Source organism: Drosophila ananassae, chromosome 2L (genome assembly GCF_017639315.1).
Source record: "Drosophila ananassae strain 14024-0371.13 chromosome 2L, ASM1763931v2, whole genome shotgun sequence".
In the NCBI taxonomy this organism is placed as follows: Eukaryota; Metazoa; Arthropoda; class Insecta; order Diptera; family Drosophilidae; genus Drosophila; species Drosophila ananassae.
The window spans coordinates 29773929-29796568 of NC_057927.1; the positions used below are offsets into that span (position 1 = coordinate 29773929).

The 22640-nt window shown below is 38.4% G+C and overlaps 1 protein-coding gene across 1 annotated transcript in view; it reads left to right on the forward strand.

Annotated features, from left to right (window-relative positions):
- Positions 1-11599, forward strand: part of LOC6505749 (acetylcholine receptor subunit alpha-like) — a 361394-nt gene extending 349795 nt beyond the window's left edge. The window contains exon 11 of the mRNA XM_044718328.1: positions 9992-11599. Within this exon, the coding sequence (XP_044574263.1) occupies positions 9992-10189 (198 nt within the window). The 3' untranslated portion in view covers positions 10190-11599. The remainder of the gene's footprint in view (positions 1-9991) is intronic.
- Positions 11600-22640: the final 11041 nt, after the last annotated feature.

Genomic DNA, 22640 nt, shown 5'->3' on the forward strand with positions numbered 1-22640 from the left:
CATGCTTTGTTGCATCCTTGCGGTCAATTATCCATCACTACCTACGTTTCCGCTTCCAGCTTGGATACTGCCAATTAAGTTGTAGTTTCGACCTCTCAGGCTCTCAGCCTCCAGCTAACACGTTTTTTACCCAGGATCGCCACGCTGAAGTAGGATTTTTGATAAACGCCAACATTCTGATCCGTTGCCTATCAGGAGCTTTCCTTCCATGCCGAGCGCTACTTGACTTCGGCTCACAATTTCACCTCATTACAGTTGGCTGACTAGCCAACTTAAGCTTTGTCGGGCGAAATGCTCAGTATTCGTGGCTAACCTTGGGGACACAGAGTACCCTACCGATGGAGCCTCGGTTAATGTTTTCCTGAAGTTTCATCTATCCACGTACTCTGTATACATTGTGGCGACTAACATTACAAAACGTCAGCCCGGCCTAAACATAGACGTCTCCGACTGGAAAATTCCTGTTTTTGCTTTCCTAGCTTTCCACAGAGCGCAGCATTTCTTGGAGCTTCCCTAGCTAAGCTTACATATTCTTTCATATTGTTGAGCTATTAATTGTTTTTAATAGCAGCCGAATAACTTTTTTCGCGTTTCAAATTATATTTTCAATATATTTATTTTGGGTTCAATTTAACCCTAATATATGCGGCTCCAATCAACTCCAAATCACAACCACACGCCAAACCAAGAGCTTGCGCAGAAGCTCAACCAAAGCTCCCCAAAGCGCATACGCTACAAAGAACAATAAAGCGCATGCGAAACTAGGAGACAAAACAGAGACGAATCATGCTGATAACAACAGCTGCAGCTTAGCATATTCGAATTATTTTATATGCATTCTTTGGTGGCTACTTGGCCCAACATCCTCCCCCCATTGAAGGGTGGGCCTTCAATAACAATGTTGGAAGGGGCAGCATTCACATTATTACAGAGGTTATTCCATGGGTTGTCCTCCCTACCACAGAGCGCCGACACATCCCGTGATAGTCCACCGTGGCCAGAAAACACCCAGCCAAATCGAGTGTTCTGAGCAATTGGGAGCCCGTGACCTAACTGGATTTGGCCAGTCGACAACAGGTCAAAGAATAAGCCGGCTCCAATCAGCAGGTCCACTCGCTGCGTTTTGTGGAATTTGGGGTCAGCTAGATCCATATTGCCAGGAATCTTCCAGCCCGAAGCATCTATGTCCTGGCTAGGCTGATAGTCCGTTATATGTGAAGCTACAATAGCCGCAATTTCCACTGAATATGTGCTAAGTCGGGACTTCAAGCACACATTAACGGCAAGGCAATAAAACTCGGCAAGGCAGGAAGTCTCCAGATCGACCACGAACGAGTACATTGGCTGTTGGGAGGAGCACTAGCTCAGCATTGCGATCCAGGGTCACAACAGTGTTAATTGAGCTGGATGGGTTCGCACCAGCAACTGCACCGATGGGACGTGAGACTCGTGCGGGTGAAACCTGCCCGCGAGGGTGCAACAGAATATGATGACGGTGATTGCACGTCGAGCAGCAGGAAGCTGAGCATCCGCGAGCGAGATGGCCATCCTCCAGAGAAACAAAACAGAGAGCCAGACGCCGCACTTCGTCGTACCGTTCCTCAATTGGCAAAGCACTGAACTTTGGTCAAGCAGGAAGCTCGTGCGCCGAAACACCACACAGGGTGCATAGAGCAGGACTGGCGTTAATAACCATGCACGAGTATCGGTTATTGGACGATCTACCTCGGCCTACTTGGTTAACTGGTGAATACGCCAAAGAAAAGTCAACGCTTTCGAGAGTCCGGCACCTTTGCTCTAAGAATCGTGCCATAGACTCCCAAGATGGAAGGCTGTTGTAGCAGGGTCCAGCTTTTGGAAGATGATCTGAATGAGGAGGCACCCTTGAATTTCGGCCGACGTCCCGGAACCCATGAGTGCCCGCATATGTCCATTGAATCGGTCGGATAACTCCCGAAGAGTAGAAACGGATCCCGGCTCAACCACCCTTAGCTGCAGGATCTCGTTGATGTGAGCCTGGAATATTAACCGACGGTTGCTGAAACGGTTGCGCAAAAGGTCAAGGGCAACATCATAGTTAGCGTCGGTAATCTCAAGCGCCCTCACAGTCTCCAGGACTGAGTCCCGCAAGCAGGAAATGAGCCACCTGAGCTTCTCCATCTTGGTCAAGTGCGGGTGACTGTCAATGGTTGTCCTAAATAGGGCGCAGAAATTCCGCCATTCGGCATAGCCGCCGTTGAATTTTGGCATCGGCAACGGTGGCAAGGAGGGGGCTGGCTTGTATGGCATTGGCGATACACTGGCACCGTCGAGAAGTGTGGAGTGGGCAGCGATTCTCATGGAGCGCTTGGCAACCTCCACCTGAATTTCCACTTGCACATCAGTCGCCAGCTGCGAGAATCTCCAATATCTGTATTGCGCTCCAATATTGCACTCCCGATCTCGCAAAAATTAAGCTCCTCCAATTCTTCTTGAAGCTTGGTGAACAGCTCACGCAAACGCTTCTCCACTGACTCCAGCGCCATAATGGTAAAATCCTCAGTCCGCGCCGCAGCCTTCACTTTATGATGTAGCGCCTCCATCTCCTGGCAGGTCACCTATGCTCTTCTCCGCAGCATCCTTTCCCGGTTTGCGGCAGCAGCTCCAATAGTCTCAGCTCCAAACTCCATTATTCGATTAAAATGCAACTTGTAACAACAACAACAAGGGCGTTTTCTTTGCACTTTTAATGCTGATCACAATAATCAACCGGGATGAAATCGCATCGGGGTCACCAAATGTTGAGCTATTTTTAATGTCAAATTATATTTTCAATATATTTATTTTGGGTTCAATTTAACCCTAATATATGCGGCTCCAATCAACTCCAAATCACAACAACACGCCAAACCAAGAGCTTGCGCAGAAGCTCAACCAAAGCTCTCCAAAGCGCATCCGCTACAAATAACAATAAAGCGCATGCGAAACTGGGAGACAAAACAGAGACGAATCATGCTGATAACAACAGCTGCAGCTTAGCATATTATAATTATTTTAAATGCATTCTTTGGTGGGTGCTTGGCCCAACACATATTATTTTGTATTAATTGTAGACTGTAGACTTTGTGAGCTAATTTTAACCCCGAATAAAAATTGAACTGTGCATTTTATCTTTAATTCCGCCACTATCAAAAAACATTAATGGCGTAACAGCATACAGGTGCTTTTTGAGATAGAAGATTGGGACTATCCTTTGGGATAAATTAGATTTAGACAAATCCGTCAAGTCTCATAAGGATCGGATCTATAATGATTCATAAGTATTGGCTGACTATATCCTAAACCGGTCATATAACAGAACGATAAAATATAACACAACCACAAATTGGTATCTTTGAAGAAAAAAGCTTGGGTCTTTTTCCAAATTTTTTGGTTTTTTTAATTGATCTGATATATATCTAGTATAAATAATATAAACTGTTAACACAGTTAAGTAAAATTCTTAGGGTCTTTCAATTTCAGCTTCGTCCGAAGTTAGCTTTCCTTTCTTATTGCTCCCGATACTCGTAATATAGAAGTGTATATTGTAGTAGTATGAATGTGTTTAAACTTCCTCTCTTTATCTTAAAGCGGACGGACGTGTTTTTTTGTGCGCACTACGTTTTTGTAAAATTTGCAATAAGCTTTCTATAAACAATCGGTGTTTATTTCTTTACTGATATAAAAACAAATTGCAATTTTTTAGATCCGTATCGCTTCGCGTGTGCAGTGATATATTTGGAGGTAAAATAATAATTTATTTAACTTACTTTCCAAACATAGCCCTGCTCTGCTTCTTCATCTCCTACGGTGCTGTTGCTATTCTTTTGCTTCTACTCTCGCTCAATAGAGATTCTTATCTCTATTTCTTTAAATCTTACTAACTTGCACTAACTGCTCTCTTTAATCTCCCCTTCTCGTTTCCTTGGTACAGTGGTTCAAGGTTCCTCATTAATAAAATAAAATAATATTTTTTAATTAATTGTTAATTTTTTTAATAATTTTCAATAAATTAATTATTTAAATTTTTAATAATTTTTAATAAATTAATTATTTAATTTTAAATAATTTTTAATAAATTAATTATTCAAATTTTTAATAATTATGGATTTTAAATTGGTCTGTGCATTAAAGTCTTGCAATAAGACAATCTCGTCTTCCCAGCCTACCATCCATTGCTGGCTCTGTGAAAACGTTTTACACGCTAAGTGTGCCGGGTTCAGTGTCGGATGCAATCTCGCGTAGGTCTGGACTCCACTTTTGCTGTGACGGTTGTCGTGCTGTTCAGGACGAAATGAGGTCGTTCATGAGGCAGACTAAAAGCGGTTTCAAGGAGTTGATTAGTGGTTTTCGAAAAATCAATGACCAACTCTGTGCGCTTGATACACAGTTTAGTAGTCTTCAACTACTAAATGAGTCTCCAAAGCGTAAGAAATCCGCTTTTAGTGATGTGCTCGGGTCGAATAACCTTCAGCCTGCTCAGCTGACAACTATGCAGCCGCTTATATCTCTGGCCACCCCAAGGGCCGGACCTGAGAAAAATTCGGCTTCCGAATGTCTCGGACTCAATGAGCAATTGTCCGATATGTCCTCTGTGGCATCGCTTCAAGTAATCCCAGACCCAATAATTCAAACTCCTGTAACAGTCACCAAACAGGGTAATAAACCGTCCGGACCCCCGGTACGCACTGATGCCGCAGTATTAGTTACGGCGGCACCAAAACCCTTGCAGGTGATCCCACCATCAAAACACATTTTTGTTTCCCGGCTTGCCCCTGATACTTCGGAGATTGATATCTCGGCTTACATCAAAGCCAAAGCAAAAGCCGACATAAAGGTGGTGGATATTACAAAATTCAAATATTCTTACACCAGGCACACGTCATCTTTCAAAATACGTGTGCCCTTGGAGATGTTCAAGACGATCTGTTCCGCCAGCTTTTGGCCAGAGAACATTTTCGTCCAAGAACATCAGCCAAGTACGGTGAAAAAAAAGATAACCAAACCTGTGGGTGTAAAACTCCCACATGTTAAGGCCACTGATCAACCTTCCACCTCATCTTCCTCAATCTCAAAAAACTAATGTCTTCATTAACACTTTCCTATCAGAATACAAGAGGGTTACGTAGTAAACTTCCCAAACTGTATTCTGATAGTTCTTCTTTTGCATCCCACATTATTGTATTTACAGAAACTTGGTTAAAGCCGGAGATCTTAAGCTCCGAAGTTTTTCCTAGTAGGTACACCACTTTTAGATGTGATAGAACTTTGCGAAGGGGAGGAGGAGTGCTAATTTCTGTAGACTCCAAATTCGCTTCTGAAGAGGTAAAATCACAAGAGTTTGGTGACATTGAATTTCTTTGCATCAAAATCACTTTGTCCGATCAATCTTTGTATGTTACCTGTTCGTACATACCACCTTCGTCCGAACCGCCAACATACTGGCAACATTTGTCCGCTATTCGTTTGGTTTTCGATCGTCTGTCTGATGGTGACCAGCTGATAGCTCTGGGTGACTTTAATATCCCAGAACTTATGTGGTCAAATGTTGATAATTCACCGTCTTTACAGCTTAACTCCCACCATGACTTCCCTGAGGGCATGTTCGACATGTCACTCGGGCAAATTAACCACGTTAGAAATTCTTTAGGTCGGCTGTTGGACTTATGTTTCGTTTCTGATCCTGATGGAATTACTCTTTCCAGAACTTTGCCCCTTTCTAACCCTGAGGATCCATATCATCCCACTCTTGAGGTTTCAATCGAAAATAATTACTTTTTTGACCTTAAGTCTACAGTTAAATCTCAGAAAGTTCGTTTCTTTCGTAAGGCTGACTTTATGAAATTAAACAAGTTAATTTTGGAATTTGATTGGTCTGATTTACTGGCATGCGAGGATATAAACATCGCATTACAACAATTTTATTACACTTTGAACATATTTTTCGACGCTTGCGTGCCGTGGAAATATCCGTCCGCTTCAACGAATCCGCCTTGGTATACAAGGCACCTTATAAATTTAAAGAATAGTATTAGTAGACTTTTAAACAAACATAGATTATTTGGCTGTACAGTTAGTTATTCAAGCTACTTAGTAGCTCGGTCCAATTTCACCGTGCATAACGCAGAATGTTATAGGAGTTATATTCGCCGCTGCAGGATTCAGTTTACTCAGGATCCGAAGCAGTTTTATAACTTGCCGCTGCAGGATTCAGTTTACTCAGGATCCGAAGCAGTTTTATAACTTTGTAAACACTAAGCGTAAACATGTATCTTTTCCCCCACTGCTTACGTTTGAGAACTCTTATGCGAACATCGATCAGGCAATGGCCGATCTCTTTGCACAGTTTTTTTCAGACTACCTATTCACCTAGCAGCAGTTTAGCTCAGCCTTACACTTATAATATCCAATCAGCCAACCTTATATTTTGCCCATCTTTCGATCAAAGTGGTGTGTTATCGGATCTTCTTAAGGTTAAGCCCGTGTATTCGCCAGGCCCTGATGGAGTACCAGGCTGTGTTCTGAAGTACTGCGCCGAGGCACTGATGGAGTACCAGGCTGTGTTCTGAAGTACTGCGCCGAGGCACTGTGCAAACCGCTTGTTAAACTCTTTAATCTATCGCTGGAAACTTCGATCTTTCCCTTTATGTGGAAGGAATCCTTCATTATTCCGCTGCATAAAAAAGGGAAAAAATCCGACGCTGCTAATTATAGAGGCATCTCTAAATTGTCAGCAATTCCAAAGCTTTTTGAAAAACTTATCACTCCACATTTGCAACACCTATGTAGTTCAATAATAACTCCGTGCCAGCATGGCTTCATGAAGCGCCGCTCCACCACTACCAACTTATTGGAGCTGACATCTTTTATCCGGAATGGCTTCCGGAATGGCTTACAAACAGACGTCATATACACTGACTTCAGTAAAGCATTTGACTCTGTTAACCATTCGCTTCTTATAAGTAAACTCAGTCTTTTGGGATTCCCAACTGATCTTCTTATGTGGATTTCGAGCTACTTATCTGGGAGAACCCAACGTGTTTTCTTTAATGATGTTACCTCGCGTTTAGTCCGCGCCACATCGGGGGTGCCCCAAGGAAGCCATCTTGGACCCCTACTTTTTACTCTGTTTATTAACGACTTGCCCCTTGCCTTAACTAATTCACTTGTACTTATGTACGCTGATGACGTTAAGCTATGCCTTCAGTATAAATTCACTAGCGCCCAGTCTAGACTTTAATCCGATTTGGATAAACTTCAAAATTGGTGTTTAGCAAATAACCTAAAGCTTATTGGATCGAAATGTAAACTTATGTCTTTTTACCGATCTAGCCCTCACCAGGCTATGTACTTTCTCTATGGGAACGCCTTAGAACGATTAACTCAGGTTAACGATCTAGGTGTCCTATTAGATTTGAAACTTAAATTTACCGACCATGTATCTTCCATGGTTAATAAAGGTATGGGTGTGCTTGGTTTTATTGAAAGATGGTCAAAAGAATTTAATGACCCGTACATAACTAAAACGTTATATACATCACTGGTCCGTCCGATTCTTGAGTATGGATCGTGTGTCTGGAGTCTTCAATATGGAGTACACCAAGATCACATTGAATCTGTACAAAAAAACTTCCTTACTTTTGCGCTTAGGGGACTTAATTGGGATGCAAATCTTTACCTCCCCTCTTATCATAGTAGACTTTTACTAATCAACTTACCATCATTAACAAATCGTAGAACGATGCTGGGCGTCATGTTTTTATATAATCTTATTTATGGAAATATAGACAGCCAGCATTTACTAACACGCTTAAATTTTAACATTCCTAGTAGAAGGACCAGAAACTTTCGTCCTCTGCTCCTCAGCCATTGTAGTTCGACAAATGCCCAACACGATCCGTTCAGGGTATTATGTTCGGACTGCAATAGTCTCTACCACATCTTATCACTTTGCTCTACTAACAATCTTAAATCGCTTATATTAACCGCCTTATCTGTGCAACACTCTTCCTCGTAATATCTTTCTCCTAATCCTCGCTGATCTATCTCGGATCTATTCCCGCGATTCGAGCCGTACGTTACGCGGCAGCGTCCCTCGGTCGGTTGGACGGGAGGTGGGCTGTACGTATGCAGTGGGAACCGCGCAAAAAAAAAAAAAGAGAAGAAGAAATCATCTGCGACCCCATAAAGTATATATACTCTTGATCAGCATCAACAGCCGTGTCGATATGAACAGACCGTGTGGATCCTAAAGACTATATGAGACGGAGCTACCCGATTTGGCTCATAGACTCTTATGGTTTGTGTAGAAATTCTCCGAAATCCTCTGGCCCCCCAATTTAAACATTTTCTTTTTGGTGGGTGGATATACAATCGGGAAACTCGACTGCAGCCATCTGTCGGGTCAAGCAGATGCCGGAAAATCTGGCCGGCATTAATTTATTGAAAAAAAATCCGTGGCGGCACTCAGTCCTACCGCCTGTTGTGCACCGTTGTTATGCCTCTCCGTCCCCTCGCGCTCGCTCTTTATGTCTGTTTTCGCGTTGCTCGCTCCCGTGCATTCGATCGGCCACTTGCATCTGGTGTCATGCGCTATCGGTAACACGCTCTCTCGCGGTATCTCTCGCTCGCTCCGCAGCATCAAGCGTTAAGGGGGCAGGATGGTTTCAGGGGCTGAAAAAAAGCACATTTTTGCGATTTTTTTTCTCATTTCTGAGTGAATGAAATGATCCAATTTTTTTACACGATAAATGGCTATATTTGTAGAGTATTTAAGAATATTTTTTATTAAGAAATAATTATTATTTATTCCGTGACGGCAGTCGGCCGGAGTCGCTTCAAAAAATTGGTCTCTTGCGGTGCGTAAAGTCTGGCCTTACAGTGTTATCTATCGCCCATTTTTGCCCCTAAAAAAAGTAAAAAAAATTAAAAAAAAAAAAAAGCGTTCGTTCATCCGCAAGTATTTATTGTATTAAAGATGTGTACAAAATTTTATTAAGATCCGAGCATTACTTTTTGAGTTACGTTACGCACCGACTTGAAAAAGTTGTTTTGAGCAAAACGCGTCTAAAGTTTTAAAAGCAATGGAAAGTATATGGAGAGAAAAAAACTAGAAAATCGGTATCTCAGCAAGTTTTAGTCCGATCGACATGAAACTTTCACAGGATATTTCTAAGATAATGTTCTATTATTTAAAAAATTTCTGAAAAAAATTTTTTTTTGAAGTCTCAAACCATCCTGCCCCCTTAAGCCGTGCCCCCACTTTCTTTCTTGATCGTCCAAATTATTGTATCAAAAGCTGATCAAATAAATTACGCCTATATTTTAATCGAACAGATTTTGTATTTTATTAATAACTGGAATTATGAACATTAATTATTCCAGCCAACCCACTTTAGAATGTTGGACAGAAAACCCTACAATGACAGTTATTGGATATATAGCTCGGAGTCAAAAGCTTTGCTGAAATCTACTTAAATTACATGAATTGGTAGAAGGTTCAGAAATCTACGATGGGCAGATGACGAAAATTTCAAATTATTGGGTGTGGAACGATGTTTAATAAAGCCATGCTCATTTGCAGAAATGTTAAAGTTGGGAAGTAATCAATAGTAAACCAATGAGGTTTAGATAACGTTGGGACAAAGATTCCGTATTCAGTACGGATTCTAAACATATTTTATTACAATTTGGCATCGAAATCTCAACTTCAGTTAAAGAAATGAATACAACTTTGCAGAAATGCGTCGACATAATTAACTCTTTCCGTAGATTGCAGTAAAACCCACTCGGCCACAAAAGCCTCAGTAAACCCTCTAAAACCTAAAAAACTGTTTTTAGTTTTTTTATAAATTAAAAAATTATTTTATGATAGCCAAAAATTTGAATTTATTTGTAAGCTATTTTTTTTGAGCGGCGAAAGATGACTTTTTTTATTAATATATTATACTTTTGTGTTTACTTCTTTTTAAAGGTTAAGGAGGATTGGAAGTACGTGGCAATGGTTTTGGATAGACTTTTTCTGTGGATATTTACATTGGCTGTTCTCGCTGGAACAGCAGGAATTATTTTGCAAGCGCCTACATTGTATGATGACCGCATTCCAATTATTGAACAGAAAGCGTTGGATTTTTCAGGAACGACCGCTGGGCGCTGCAGGCCCCCACAATAGCATGATTATTTCCGAATTCTGAAACAACATTTTTTATTATAATAAGTTTTATTTATTTTTAAGCTTATTAAATAGTTTTCAAATGAATACTTTATATTTTATATATTTAATGGTAAATATACTTTAAGTAATTACATATTATTGATACATATGCATGCATAACTGGAAATACAGTTTAATAGTTAAATACTTTTTTTATGTAGATTATTTATAAACATTACTTTTTGAGCACGTAAAGGGAAACAGAAAATTAAATTTTTTCAGAAATCAGAAAATTAATAAAAAGTGCAAATATATTTATATGTATGTATACACATATGCGTATGTATACTTTTTGATACAGAAGTTTAACCCCTATTTCGTTGCACAAAATTCCGTGACCCATCTGTCTACCAGGACATCCTGTTTTTTTAAGAATTTTGCTTATTCAGTTTACTAGCTGTTGACTTTCTAATTTGATCCGCTATTTCTAGTTTAATTTATTACGCCAAAACGTCTTTTTGTACCTATGCATTGTTCAGTTGGTCCAGGTGCTTCAATTGCATTGAAGAAATAACCTCTGATCCTAATGAGTATATATAATCTTTATCAGGTCCATGTGAAAGGATTGTTTCTAAACTGTTTCAGAACTTCCGTGTGTATGTCTATATATTTGTAAACAATCAGATACAACTTGTTACAAGATTTAATAGGAGATATATAATACATACATATATGAAATGTAAAATGTAGAGCTTTTATTAAAGACACGTGTTTATTATCAAACTAAAAGGACAGTGTATAGTAAATTAAAAATTCTATTATAGTAGGGGAACTCAAGAGCCGATTTCGCAGTTACTAATACGCGGCAGATTAATAGCTTATACAGTTTATACAGCGCAGAAACCTATTTAACTTAAAAACAAAATTATTTAATACAAATTCGCAATTCATAATTAAAGATTATCATTGCGTTTCTTCAACAATATTTTTAATATTATTTTTCGAAGTGTATGCATGGCCCAATGTGAAACGACAGCTAACTTCTGATTTTTACTCTCAGGAATTTTTATTAAAAAATATTTTCCCGACTGATTTTTACTCTACCGAGTGGTATTTTTTTTTCACTCATCACTCACCCAACACTAGTCCGCACAGTGTGCTATGGGTGACGACACTGTTTGATTCGTACAGTAGTTTGGTTTGAAGTGATTTACCATTCACACAATCTGAGTTGGGTAGTACGTGAAGTGATTTGAATTGTTGGACTAGTGATGTGATTTGATTTGATTCGTTTTTCGTCAAGGGTGTTTGTATCATAACACAATCATACTCGTTGCAGTTCTCTGATTCAAATGCACAACGTTGTATATGAATGGAGTGGACTATAAATGCAGAACCGACTAACAAAGAATGAGCGAGTGCGGGTGTGTAGGTCTCACTTTCGGGGGGAAAAAAAATGAACTGAATGAGTGACAGTTAAGGTTAACATTTGAATTAATTCGAATGTATTTATGAATAAACGATAAAATTACACGTGACTAATTTTTGTTTTTGTTTTTCTTGCACATGCCGAACAAGAATATTTTTTATATGCAATTTTGTACACCTATATAGCATATTTTCGTCACTAAAATTGATATCAGATATTTTGGGTTTCGCATGCACGTTCGTCACCGGTACTTTACCTCGTACAAAAATGTAAAAAAAATGTATTTAAAATCCAAAATTGTTTCGTAGTTGTGGGAAACCAAATTGTTTAAACAAATTAACAGATGAGAGGCCTATCCTTATGAGAGTTTCACTATATAATAAATTATAAAAAAAAAACAAGAAAGGAATGCTAACTTTAAGCAGAGCCGAAGTTGATATACCCTTGCAGTTAAGCAGGAGCTTATATTATTATTATATATATCGGATCGTATATAGTTGTCCGATCCTTATGCGAATTTCACCACCAACAAAATTTCTAATAAAAATATTGGAAACAGCCCCAAGCATCTTTAAAAATAGAAAGGTTGTGCCATTTCCGATCGTTCAGTATGACAGGTATAGGATATAGTCGGCCGATTCTTATGAAACATAGGATTAGATTGCCCAAAACGGAAACCGTAGATAGTCCCATCATTCTAGCTTCAAAAACAACAAAGTTAAGCCAATTATCCTAATAAAATTTTGGATAAGATCAAAATTTTAATCCCAAAATTTAATCAAATCGGATAAGGTTGCCCAAAATGCAATCTGTACTAAGTTTCATCTTTCTAACTTAAAAAACATGCCACAGCATAAACATATGACAGCTATAGAATATAGTCGGCCGATCCTTATGAATGTTTAATCCATGATTTGGCCCAAAAACGGTGGTGGCTGTAATTTAAGTAAAGCCGAGTTTTATTTATATGCATTATATGCTCAGTGGGGGCATATGCATATAAAGCTTTCTACTTGTAAAATTGTGCATTTGTAAGACATGAGACACTGAAACACAAAGCGGATTAGATTATAATTTGCCATCAAACAACGAAGTTCGAGTTTAGCCGAGTGGAGAGCGTTGGGGTTTCTAACACGGGAGCCTGAGTTCTAGTCCTAGTTGAGTGAATGTTTATGTTTTACTTTTTAAGCCCTTTTTCTATTTGGATTTTATTTTTAAATAATTAAACTAAAAGCTGAAAAGATATACTCCATATTTTTTAGGGTATTGACCAAATATATGCAGACTCCAAAAAGCAAAGTTGCCAATCAAATACACGCACATGTATAAGTAAATGCAAGCTTCACAGGAGGCTGGACAAAATTGGTAGCTGCACTTACAGAACTATATCTTGAGTTAACGAATTTTGCCAGATATAAGCGATATATTAAAAGTTGCGTCATCTCAAGAGCTATCTCCTATGAATATGATCAAATGAGCCAATTTTGAAAATATTTTTTAATCCTTTGGTACCTCAGCCGACCCGATCCGACATTTCTTTCAGAAGTTATTCAAGAAATTCGATTTTTACAGCTTTTTCAAAAATTTTTGGAACAATAATTGCTCATATGATAATAACAAACATCTCCAATTTTTTTCAGGATTGTCAAAAAAAAAATAGTGCAAACAGACAACCAGACAAACAGACAGACTGGCTTCATTTTGAAAAAGCTGTAAAACGGATCGGGTCGATTGAGGTACCAATCGACGCGTATTTAGCTCTAGAATGCGAATATATAAAAATATTCTATCTGGGGACTAAAATGTGTCCACCTTTACTTTAGTGATAAAAAATTTTTTTACTTTCACCCTAATTTCTCCCAAACCAAATAACTTTTGGAATTTATACTTCGTTGTATTAAATGATTGAGTCAAGGGCATTGATGCCCCTTGAAACTGGATTTTGCCTCATTCTGTCAAGACATGTAAAACATCATCTTAGAATTAAATGGCATCCCAATAAAATAGACTTATATGCACTGAAATTTTCCAGTAATCTGGTAGTTAACGAATTTACCTATTTTTGTAGTTTTAGTTATATTGTAAAAAGAACTAAGCGAATCTGTATTAAATAATTATTTTTATAATCAAAATAATTTTAAACGCAGAGCATTCTTCGAGTCGCTCACTTCGATTTGCTCTTTAAAACCCTCACTTATGTTTTGCCCTCTTCGTGCACACCCCTGCTATAAAGTACCTTATTCTTGATCAGCATCACCTCCTGAGTCGACATAGACATGTCCGCCCGATTGTCTATTCCTATTCAAACTAGTTTCTCAGTTTTGAAGTTATCGCCTCTACACTTTGCATATATCCTTCTTTGTTTTACAATTGGAAACAAGATGACTTTATGCATATAACTCAGTGGTTCCCAAAGTGGTCCAGGTGGACCCCTAGGGGTCCACGGGAGACTCGACGGGGGTCTACGTTGGGTGTAACAAAAAATGGGGGTCTACACTTTTTTTGCAAAACTGTTGATTCGTCGTTGATTACGAAAATTGATAGTTATTTAGCTGCAGGGGGTCCACCGGATCCAGCAAAGTTTTGAAAGTGGTCTATGAGAGAAAAGAGTTTGGATACCACTGATATAACTGATCGGAAATGCCATTGCTGTTGATGTTTTTTAAGCTTGAAGGTGGGAACTTGATGTAGACTGTACTTTTAGCCAAGGGGCTCTGCAAATTATAAAATCCATTATAAAAACTTATAAAATTTGTATTATAAGAAATTGGTTTTATAATGAGGTTAATGAAGTTAGCTTTTCTTTCATTTTTTAAATTCAATTTAAAGTAAATCATGCACTGCACCATATTTACCAACTGTTTTATGTTACTTTCATTGCTGTTCTTGGGAAAACCATAGTGACTGTTTATAAGATAACAATAATTAAAATTTTTTTTTCCATGTAAAAGAAAGGTTAACAAGAAAGGAAAGCTAACTTCGGGCGGAGCCGAAGTTTATATACCCTTGCAGTTGAGTTGCAGTCCGCTAGATGGCGCCACGCATCTTTTATAATTAGATATATAACGGATCGTATATAGTCGGCCGATCCTTATGAAATTTGGCATATCGAATTATTTTGTCCAAAGAGGAACCCATTGAGGAACCCATCCCATCCTTCTAACTTGAAAAACAACGAAGTTATAGCATTTCCGATCAATCAGTTATATGGCAGCTATAGGATATAGTCGACCGATCCCGGCCGTTCCGACTTATATACTGCCTGCAAAGGAAAGAAGGGTGTGTGCAAAGTTTCAACTCGATAGCTTTAAAACTGAGAGACAAAGGATCCAGCTTATAAATGGACTGTCTGCGCTGCTGGCCTTTTCGTCTATCGTCTTCATGGCCCTCCTGGGTTGAAGTTCTTTTTGCCAAGTCCCAGGTGATGTTGTTGTCAGCGAGTTCGCGCACTGTTGATCGGCGCCAGGTTAGCTTGGGGCGTGCACTCCAAGGCCATCCTAACTATGCTGTCTCGATCTTTCAATCCATTTCCATTTATCTTTCTTTATCTGCTGCTAGATTGGTACTTCGTTTGTGCAGCGCCACAGATCATTATTGGTTATTCCATTTGGCCAGAATATACCACATATGATCCTAAGGCACATATTGACGAAGGCTTGCAGCTTCACTATCATTTTTTGCGATGTCAGCCAGGTTTCCGATCCGTATAGCAGTACGGATTTGATGCACGCATTGAAGATTCTTAGCTTTGTTTTTCTGCTGATCTGTTGGTTTCTCCATATGCGTTGCAATCTCCCGAAAGCAGATCTGGCTTTGCTTAGACGGTTCTCTTTTTCCACTCCCGCGTTTGCGGATATAACGGTGCCTAGGTATACAAAGCTGTCGACATATTCGACACTTTTTCCCCATATGGTGATCCTACTTTGGTGGGAGTGGAGGATCCGCATTAATGGAGAGCCCAGCTGCTTTGGCCCGAGTTTCGAGGTCACTGCATTTGGCTTGGATGTCGGTGAACCTATGAGCTAAGAGGCAGATGTCGTTCGCGTAGTCCAGATCCTCTAGGTGTCTGGTGAGGCTCCATGTTATGCTGCGGTTCGAACTGCACACTTCACTCATAATCTCATTGATCACCAGTTTGAACGATTTTTTCCAGTAGACGTTCATTTAGTAAAGTGGCTAGCATTTTGTAACTGGTGTTCAGCAGGGTGATTCCTCGCCAATTATTGCAATCACTGAGGTCTCCTTTCTTCGGTAATTTTACGATGATGCCTTTCTTCCAAGATGGGGGGATTCGCTCGTTCTCCCATATGCTCTCGAAATGCGGGTGCAACGTTTCGGCCATTAGAAGCGTGTCAACTTGGAGTTCTGCGGGTAAACCGTCCTCTCCAGCTGATTCGTTGTTCTTCAATTTCTTGATTGCATCTCGAATTTCTCTAACAGATGGTGTCGTGTGAGGAATTCTGGTGTTGCTGTTGGGTACAATACTTCTGAAGTCGTTATCTGCGCTGCGCTATCTGCGCTGTCCGCCTTATAGGTGACTTTAAATTGGTAGGATTGGCCTCCAAATTTTTGTGGTCGGTCACAAGTTCGATGTCGAGTCCTGTCAGGTAAAAGTAAAATCTTTTTCTAGCTACCAAACTAGAGCTAGACTTTCCTTTTCTGTATCCAAATAACGTTTCTCTATATCTGACAAAGCTCTGCTAGCGAATAAAATTATTAAAGGGACACCATTACGTGAGAACTGCAGAAATACCACTCCAAGTGCTATTGAACTAGCATCTGCTATTATCCGCGTTTGTCTTTTAATTTGGTCATGAAAGACTGAAATGTCGGTAACGGGTAATTTTCTCGGCTTATTGCTTGCCGCATATCAACACACAACCTCACATCACCGTTTTCTTTGAATTCCAGCATAATGGGAGAGATCTACTTTCTCTTCGAGTGCTACCGGAATCCTTTGGACTGGCTGTTGGCCTAGACGAAGAACGTTGAGTTTAATGGCGGTTTCTCGGCCTAATAATGTCTGCCGTCCATTTTTATTGACAAAAAAAGTAGCAATCACCTCCGCATTTGGCACAGCTGATATGGGTGCATCAAAAACGCAAATTACTTCAAGTAATCGTTCGGATACGTATCCACGATATAGTTTCTGTGAATGCTATCTAACGTTAAAAAGGGTTGTATTACCGCGGTTAAGCTTCACCCAATCTATTTGGCTGATCAGGTTAAATTTCGATCCCGAGTCAATAATAATCATCATCTCCTATTAGGCAATTTATAAGTCTCCGTTGCTGCATATCTTAAATCAATTCTCACACGTTCTCTTCCCTTTGAACCCAGCGTTCTTCCACGCATCGAACATTATTCTGCCGCATCTTAAGATTCCCATTTCTTGTTTGAGAATACTGTTTTGTTCTGCATTTCTGTGCATAATGACCTATCTTGGAACATCTGTTACATTTTGCAACTCAACATCCGCCTTTCCAAGCCGTGTGTGTTCCACCGATGGAATCGGTGTTGGTGTTGGTAGCTTTTATTAGCATGGCTTCGGATTGCTTATTTATTTGCTCATCAACCTGGTAAGCTTCTATGACCTCTTCCAAGTAATACTCCCTCTCTAGTTTCTTCTTCAAATCTACCGGCGCCGAATTTATTATTTTGTCTTCTAGAACAATCTCCCCGGTTTCCACCTTAGATTGGACAAACGAACATTTACAGATTTGCTGCCGCAACCGTAAAATAAACTTTGAAAAATTCTCATTCTCAAGCGGTGCTAACTTCCGAAACATATGCCTTTCAAAAGTTTAATTTCTTTTCGGCGAAAAGTAAGCAGTCATAATTTTCTTGGGCTTCGTCATACTCCAGCAGTGCACCTGGTATCGAGAACGCGACAGTCTGCAGTTGGACACCACCCATGTGACGGAGTTTAGTTCTCTTCATCTTGGGTGCCTCGATCTGCTCGACCTCCAATGAGATAGTGAATGCTCTAAACCACATCTCCCATTCATTTCGAAGTATCGGCTTTTTAATGGTGTCGCATAGAAAAGGTTTAAAACATTTTCAGCCATTCTGAATCCAGACAAACAAAAAAAGTATTTGTTTTTAGTACAATCTTGGCTTGTTTGAACGCAGCCTCGAATTATATTATTTTATTTCCTTTCTTTTTTTCCGACTTGTATCTCTACAGTGTAGAGTCTACATAGTCAATTTGGCTTACGTAGGGCGAAACTCTTACGCACGGCCTCTTCTTTATTCATAAGTTTTCTTTATTGCTTGTCAGGCTTTAACTCTTCCGCGCAGCTTCTCTTGGTCTTACAATAAATTCTGTTTAATTCAATACAATTTCGGCTTGTTTGATCGAAGCCTCATATTTGCATCTATAAATCTCTTCAGATCAAATCTGGCTTGTTTCCTAACGCAGCCTCTCTTCGTGAAGCTATTTTTCAAATTAAAAGAGAACACAAAGTCTCTCATGCCGGCAAATCTATCGCGTTTATGTCCTACCTCCTGTGTCGATCCCCAATTTATTGGGCTGGCAATGCCATGCGACAAAGAAAATGCTTTTCTATATACGTAATGTTATAGCATACTGTCAATTATTTCATATAAATTCCAATAGCCGCCTTATAACTGAACGATCAGAAATGGCACAACTGCAAGGGTATATCAACTTCGGCTCCGCCCGAAGTTAGCTTTCCTTTCTTGTTTAAATATAAGTGTTTAAATTAATCTTGTTGTTTAAATTATAGTTTAATGTTTAATTTATTGAAAATAATTGTATATAAATTTGTTCAAACAATTTACATTTAAATTCTAAAAAAAGTCCTACATTTTTAATAAGGAACAGTATATTTTTTAGACTTGTACTTTTTCATATGATGTGCTCTAATATGGCATATGGAGTAAGTTTTAATAAAAATTTCACATATTCATATATATTGATATAATTAAATAAATTATCCTCCGTCGGGTTTTAGGTTGAATATACAATACTTACGTTCATGTTTTTACAAATTGTATAAACAAAACTTAATATTCTATAATTTTATTGCTTGTCCATAAATTTGCAAACGTAAAAATATAATAGTAAAAAAATCGTGAAATAAAAAGTTAACATTGTAGAAACTAGAAAAAAATTGTTGCGAAAAAAATAAAATGCATGTATGGGAAACGTCTTGATTAAAAAAAATAATAGAAAAAAATAAGAACCTCTTTATTTAAAGTTATAAAAATATTTTGAATTAAAAAAAAAAAAACCTTTTATTTCTACCGTAGTGATTATTTTTATTATTTATTAATTCTGCATATTAGTTATTTACTTAAGAGAGATGTTAAATGTTTCTCTATATTTATATCCACTAAGAAGTTCATACAGATAGAAAAACGGTTAGAAATAATGAATGTCAGTGAGGCGTACGTACAAAGATAGGCTTGGCTGATTTGGATCAAGGTTACTGTATTTACTATATATTTAATTTACTGTACTTTGTTACATAAACTGCTCAATATTTAAAAAAAATCATTAAGCGCAATAACTAAATTATATTTTAAAAAATTTCAATTTCTTTTACCATCGATCAATGTCTTATTAAAACTAGAACAACAAATTAAATAATTAAAATTTTGTTATTAGAGTATTTATTTTTTGTGAAATGTAGAGAAATATGCAAATACACTGAAATATTAAATTTAAAATATTAAGCAATTTAATAATTTTAATAAACGAAGTTAACATTTTAAAAACTAGGAGTAAAAATACTGTTGCCAAAAAATTGCAAAAATGTTACGAATGAATGTATTCTTTATAAATAAAAATGTATCAAAAAATTATTTGGAGAAATTTGTCTGTTAAAGGAATAATATAATATTTAAATGGATAATTATTTAATATTTGACATGGATGAATAGTGGAAGGGCTTACAATCAGACGTCATTTACACTGACTTCAATAAAGCGAAGGAATGTATTTTGGAGCCCTAATGTTTTCATTTTTTATTAACTTGTCACTTATGCACTTGTATATTTCACTTGTACTTATGCCTGCTGATGATGTCAAGCTTTACCTTCAGTCTAGATTCACTAGTGCTCAATCCAGACTTCAATCCGGTTTGGATATATTTTAAAATTTGCCTTTAAGAAATTACCTAAAGCTTAATAGATCGATATGTAAACTCATGTCATTTTAGCAATCAAGCCCTTAACAGGCTACGTACTTTCTCTTTGGGTATGCGTTATAACAATTAACTCAGGTTAACGATCTTGGTGTCCTGTTAGATTTAAAACATAAATTGACTGACCATATAATTATAACAAAAACTTTATAAATTCTTTAGTCCTGAATATAAATAAAGCTGAATATGTCTATTTTATCATATCGATACAGACCATAGTATTGGTCGAAAGCAGTCTCATTCTCGACCGCTCGACTTCAATGCAGCTAGCTATCTACAGCATCATTAATTTGCGTGCTTTCAGGCCGCCAGCTGTCTAATGCGAGCGTCTCTCTCATTTCTGATCGTTTTGCAAAAGACTTAAATTGGAATTGGAACCTTAAATTGATAGATAGTTGAAGATAATCATCTTGTATCGCCCAATGTCACATGCGCGCAAAAATAAATATTATTGAAACGTTTTAATTATCTCATTCTTTTTTGGTGGAGCTGATGAAGGATCGTCCTTAAAATAGAACAATGACCGAACGCCGGCTGCGATAAATTTATATAATTAATAATTTAATTTAAATAAAATAAAAATTTTATCAGAAGCGATTTGTTTGTAGTGCATGCTTGTTCGGGAGCTGATTCTTGGGTGTTAATATTGACCGTCCGCTGTTTTGGTTTGTTGAGCGGATTTAATCCTAAATAAAGATATTCAAATTGAAACTGCGATTGAAGCTATCAAAAAGCTGGTGGCGATACATTTTAGCGACACAGAAATAAACTTTATTATTTATGATACTATCTATATATATAAAAGAAAGTCGTGTTAGTTACACCACTTATAACTCAAGAACGGCAAAACAGATTTGGCTGAAAATTGGTAGGAACGGACATAGGATACTTTTTATCCCGTTTGACAGCGTTCCCGTGTGACTTGACATGAATCGTCAGTCACTATAAAACGTGGTATAACAAAAAAGAATCAGACTTGGAATAACAAAACGCAAATGACAGCTATGTAATTGAAGTTATCATGGAAGCAGCAGAAAGGCGTGGAGTCAACAGCAATAGATTTAATTCGCTCGCAAAGACATGAACACTATAGGGCAAGGTCTGTTGAATTCCGTGCACAGATAACAGTAGATCGAACTCAGCCGTTTCGTGCATTTCGATATGATCCAGCTGTTGATTATAGCTCCAGTCGCCATGTCGTCATTGGGTAGATAAACCACGTCTGCACTTGCTGCCAGGCTCTGAAGTTCAATAATGAAACGAAAGAAATGTGTTGTTCTGGCGGGAAAATCAAATTTCGTCAACATGAAACACCACCAGAGCCACTGCGAACTCTGCTAGCTGGAGCCACTGCTGAATCTAATCATTTCCTATTAAATACTAGGAAATATAATTCTTGCTTCCAAATGACGTAATTTGGTTCGTAAATTGTAACTGACGAATTCATGCCAACTTTCAAAATTAAAGGGCAAATATATTACAAAGCTGGCGCCCTGCTCCCGTTCCCAGACCGTGAACATAAATTTCTTCAAATGTACTTCAACATCAGGTATGGGAAAAGAACTGCGAGCATGTAAACTCATTGTTTGGGATGAAGTACCAAGGCACACAAAAAAGCGTGTCTGTCGTGTTCTTCATTTCTTGATCGTCCAACCACAATATGCCACAGAGAAGCGTGGCAGGGTACAGCTAGTATAATTATAATAGAAAAAAGTTTCAAACATCCGTAAATAAGCAATACAGGTATTAGTTGTTATACGATACGTTGCCTACTACATATGTACATACATACGTTGCAATTCACTTCACGAATGTATTCGTTTCACATTTCGGCTTGGAGCTTGTGTGCAAATTAAAACACATCAAGCGCGCGTAAATAAAATTTGGTGTAAAAATAATTCTGCCATAATTTTTTCCATTTTAATTTATTTTTTGATGGTCTTGGTCATGAACTCCAGCGGCTCAGTCACAGGTAACCCACTCCAGCTCCAATTGCTATTTTAAAATGCAAGGCCAGGTGCGAAATGTCACTAACCATACAACATATGGACTTCTCATTTTATACAACGAAAATGGGCGCAAAAATTTCTTGCTACAAGCCCCAGCTGGCCCCAGAGAGAATCTTACTCCCATTCTTACGCTCTTAATATTGAACTTTTTTGGTTGCAGAGAAGCGCATCATCAAGAAGATTGTTCCGCGTTTAAACTTATCTTTATATGTATGCGTGCTCATACATTCACATTCACGGTTTAATGTGTGTGCGTTTGACTTCGTTTTAAAGCCAGCTAAAATTTTTGAATTTTTTAACTTTTTAGGCATGCTATCCTAAGAAATTTATATTTTATATTATATTATTCAAAAATTTCAGCTCAAAACAATTTCAGGTGTCAGGTGTCTCCTCTTCCACACGATCATGGGCGGCAGTCTGCACATAAGTAAGGTGAAAAAGCTGCAGCGGTTACAATCCTGCCTTCGCGACTCAGCCTTAGTAGCAGGTCGGTCCTTGGAAATATACAACGAAACTTATGATATCGCACTGAATCTTTTAAATAACAATTTAGTAATCGGCGTTTAATATTTCAGGCTCAAGTGAACAAGATTTTAGGCTTTAGTGTCTTAACCAACGCTTCAGATCGACTGCTGCATTATTGTGTGGGAATGGCTAAGTGGGAAGAAAGCCAAAACACATTAAACTAGGACTTCATTCATACTTTTGGGTCTATGGCAGATTTTCTGGAGGAGCGATGCAGGACTTCAGCGGTTGTGTTTGTAGCCATGGCTGCATAAGGTCCGAGCACTCGGGTGGGAAGAGGTCGAGTTGCAAATAACAGTAGACCTTCTGCCTTTATATTATGCGGTGGATTGTCC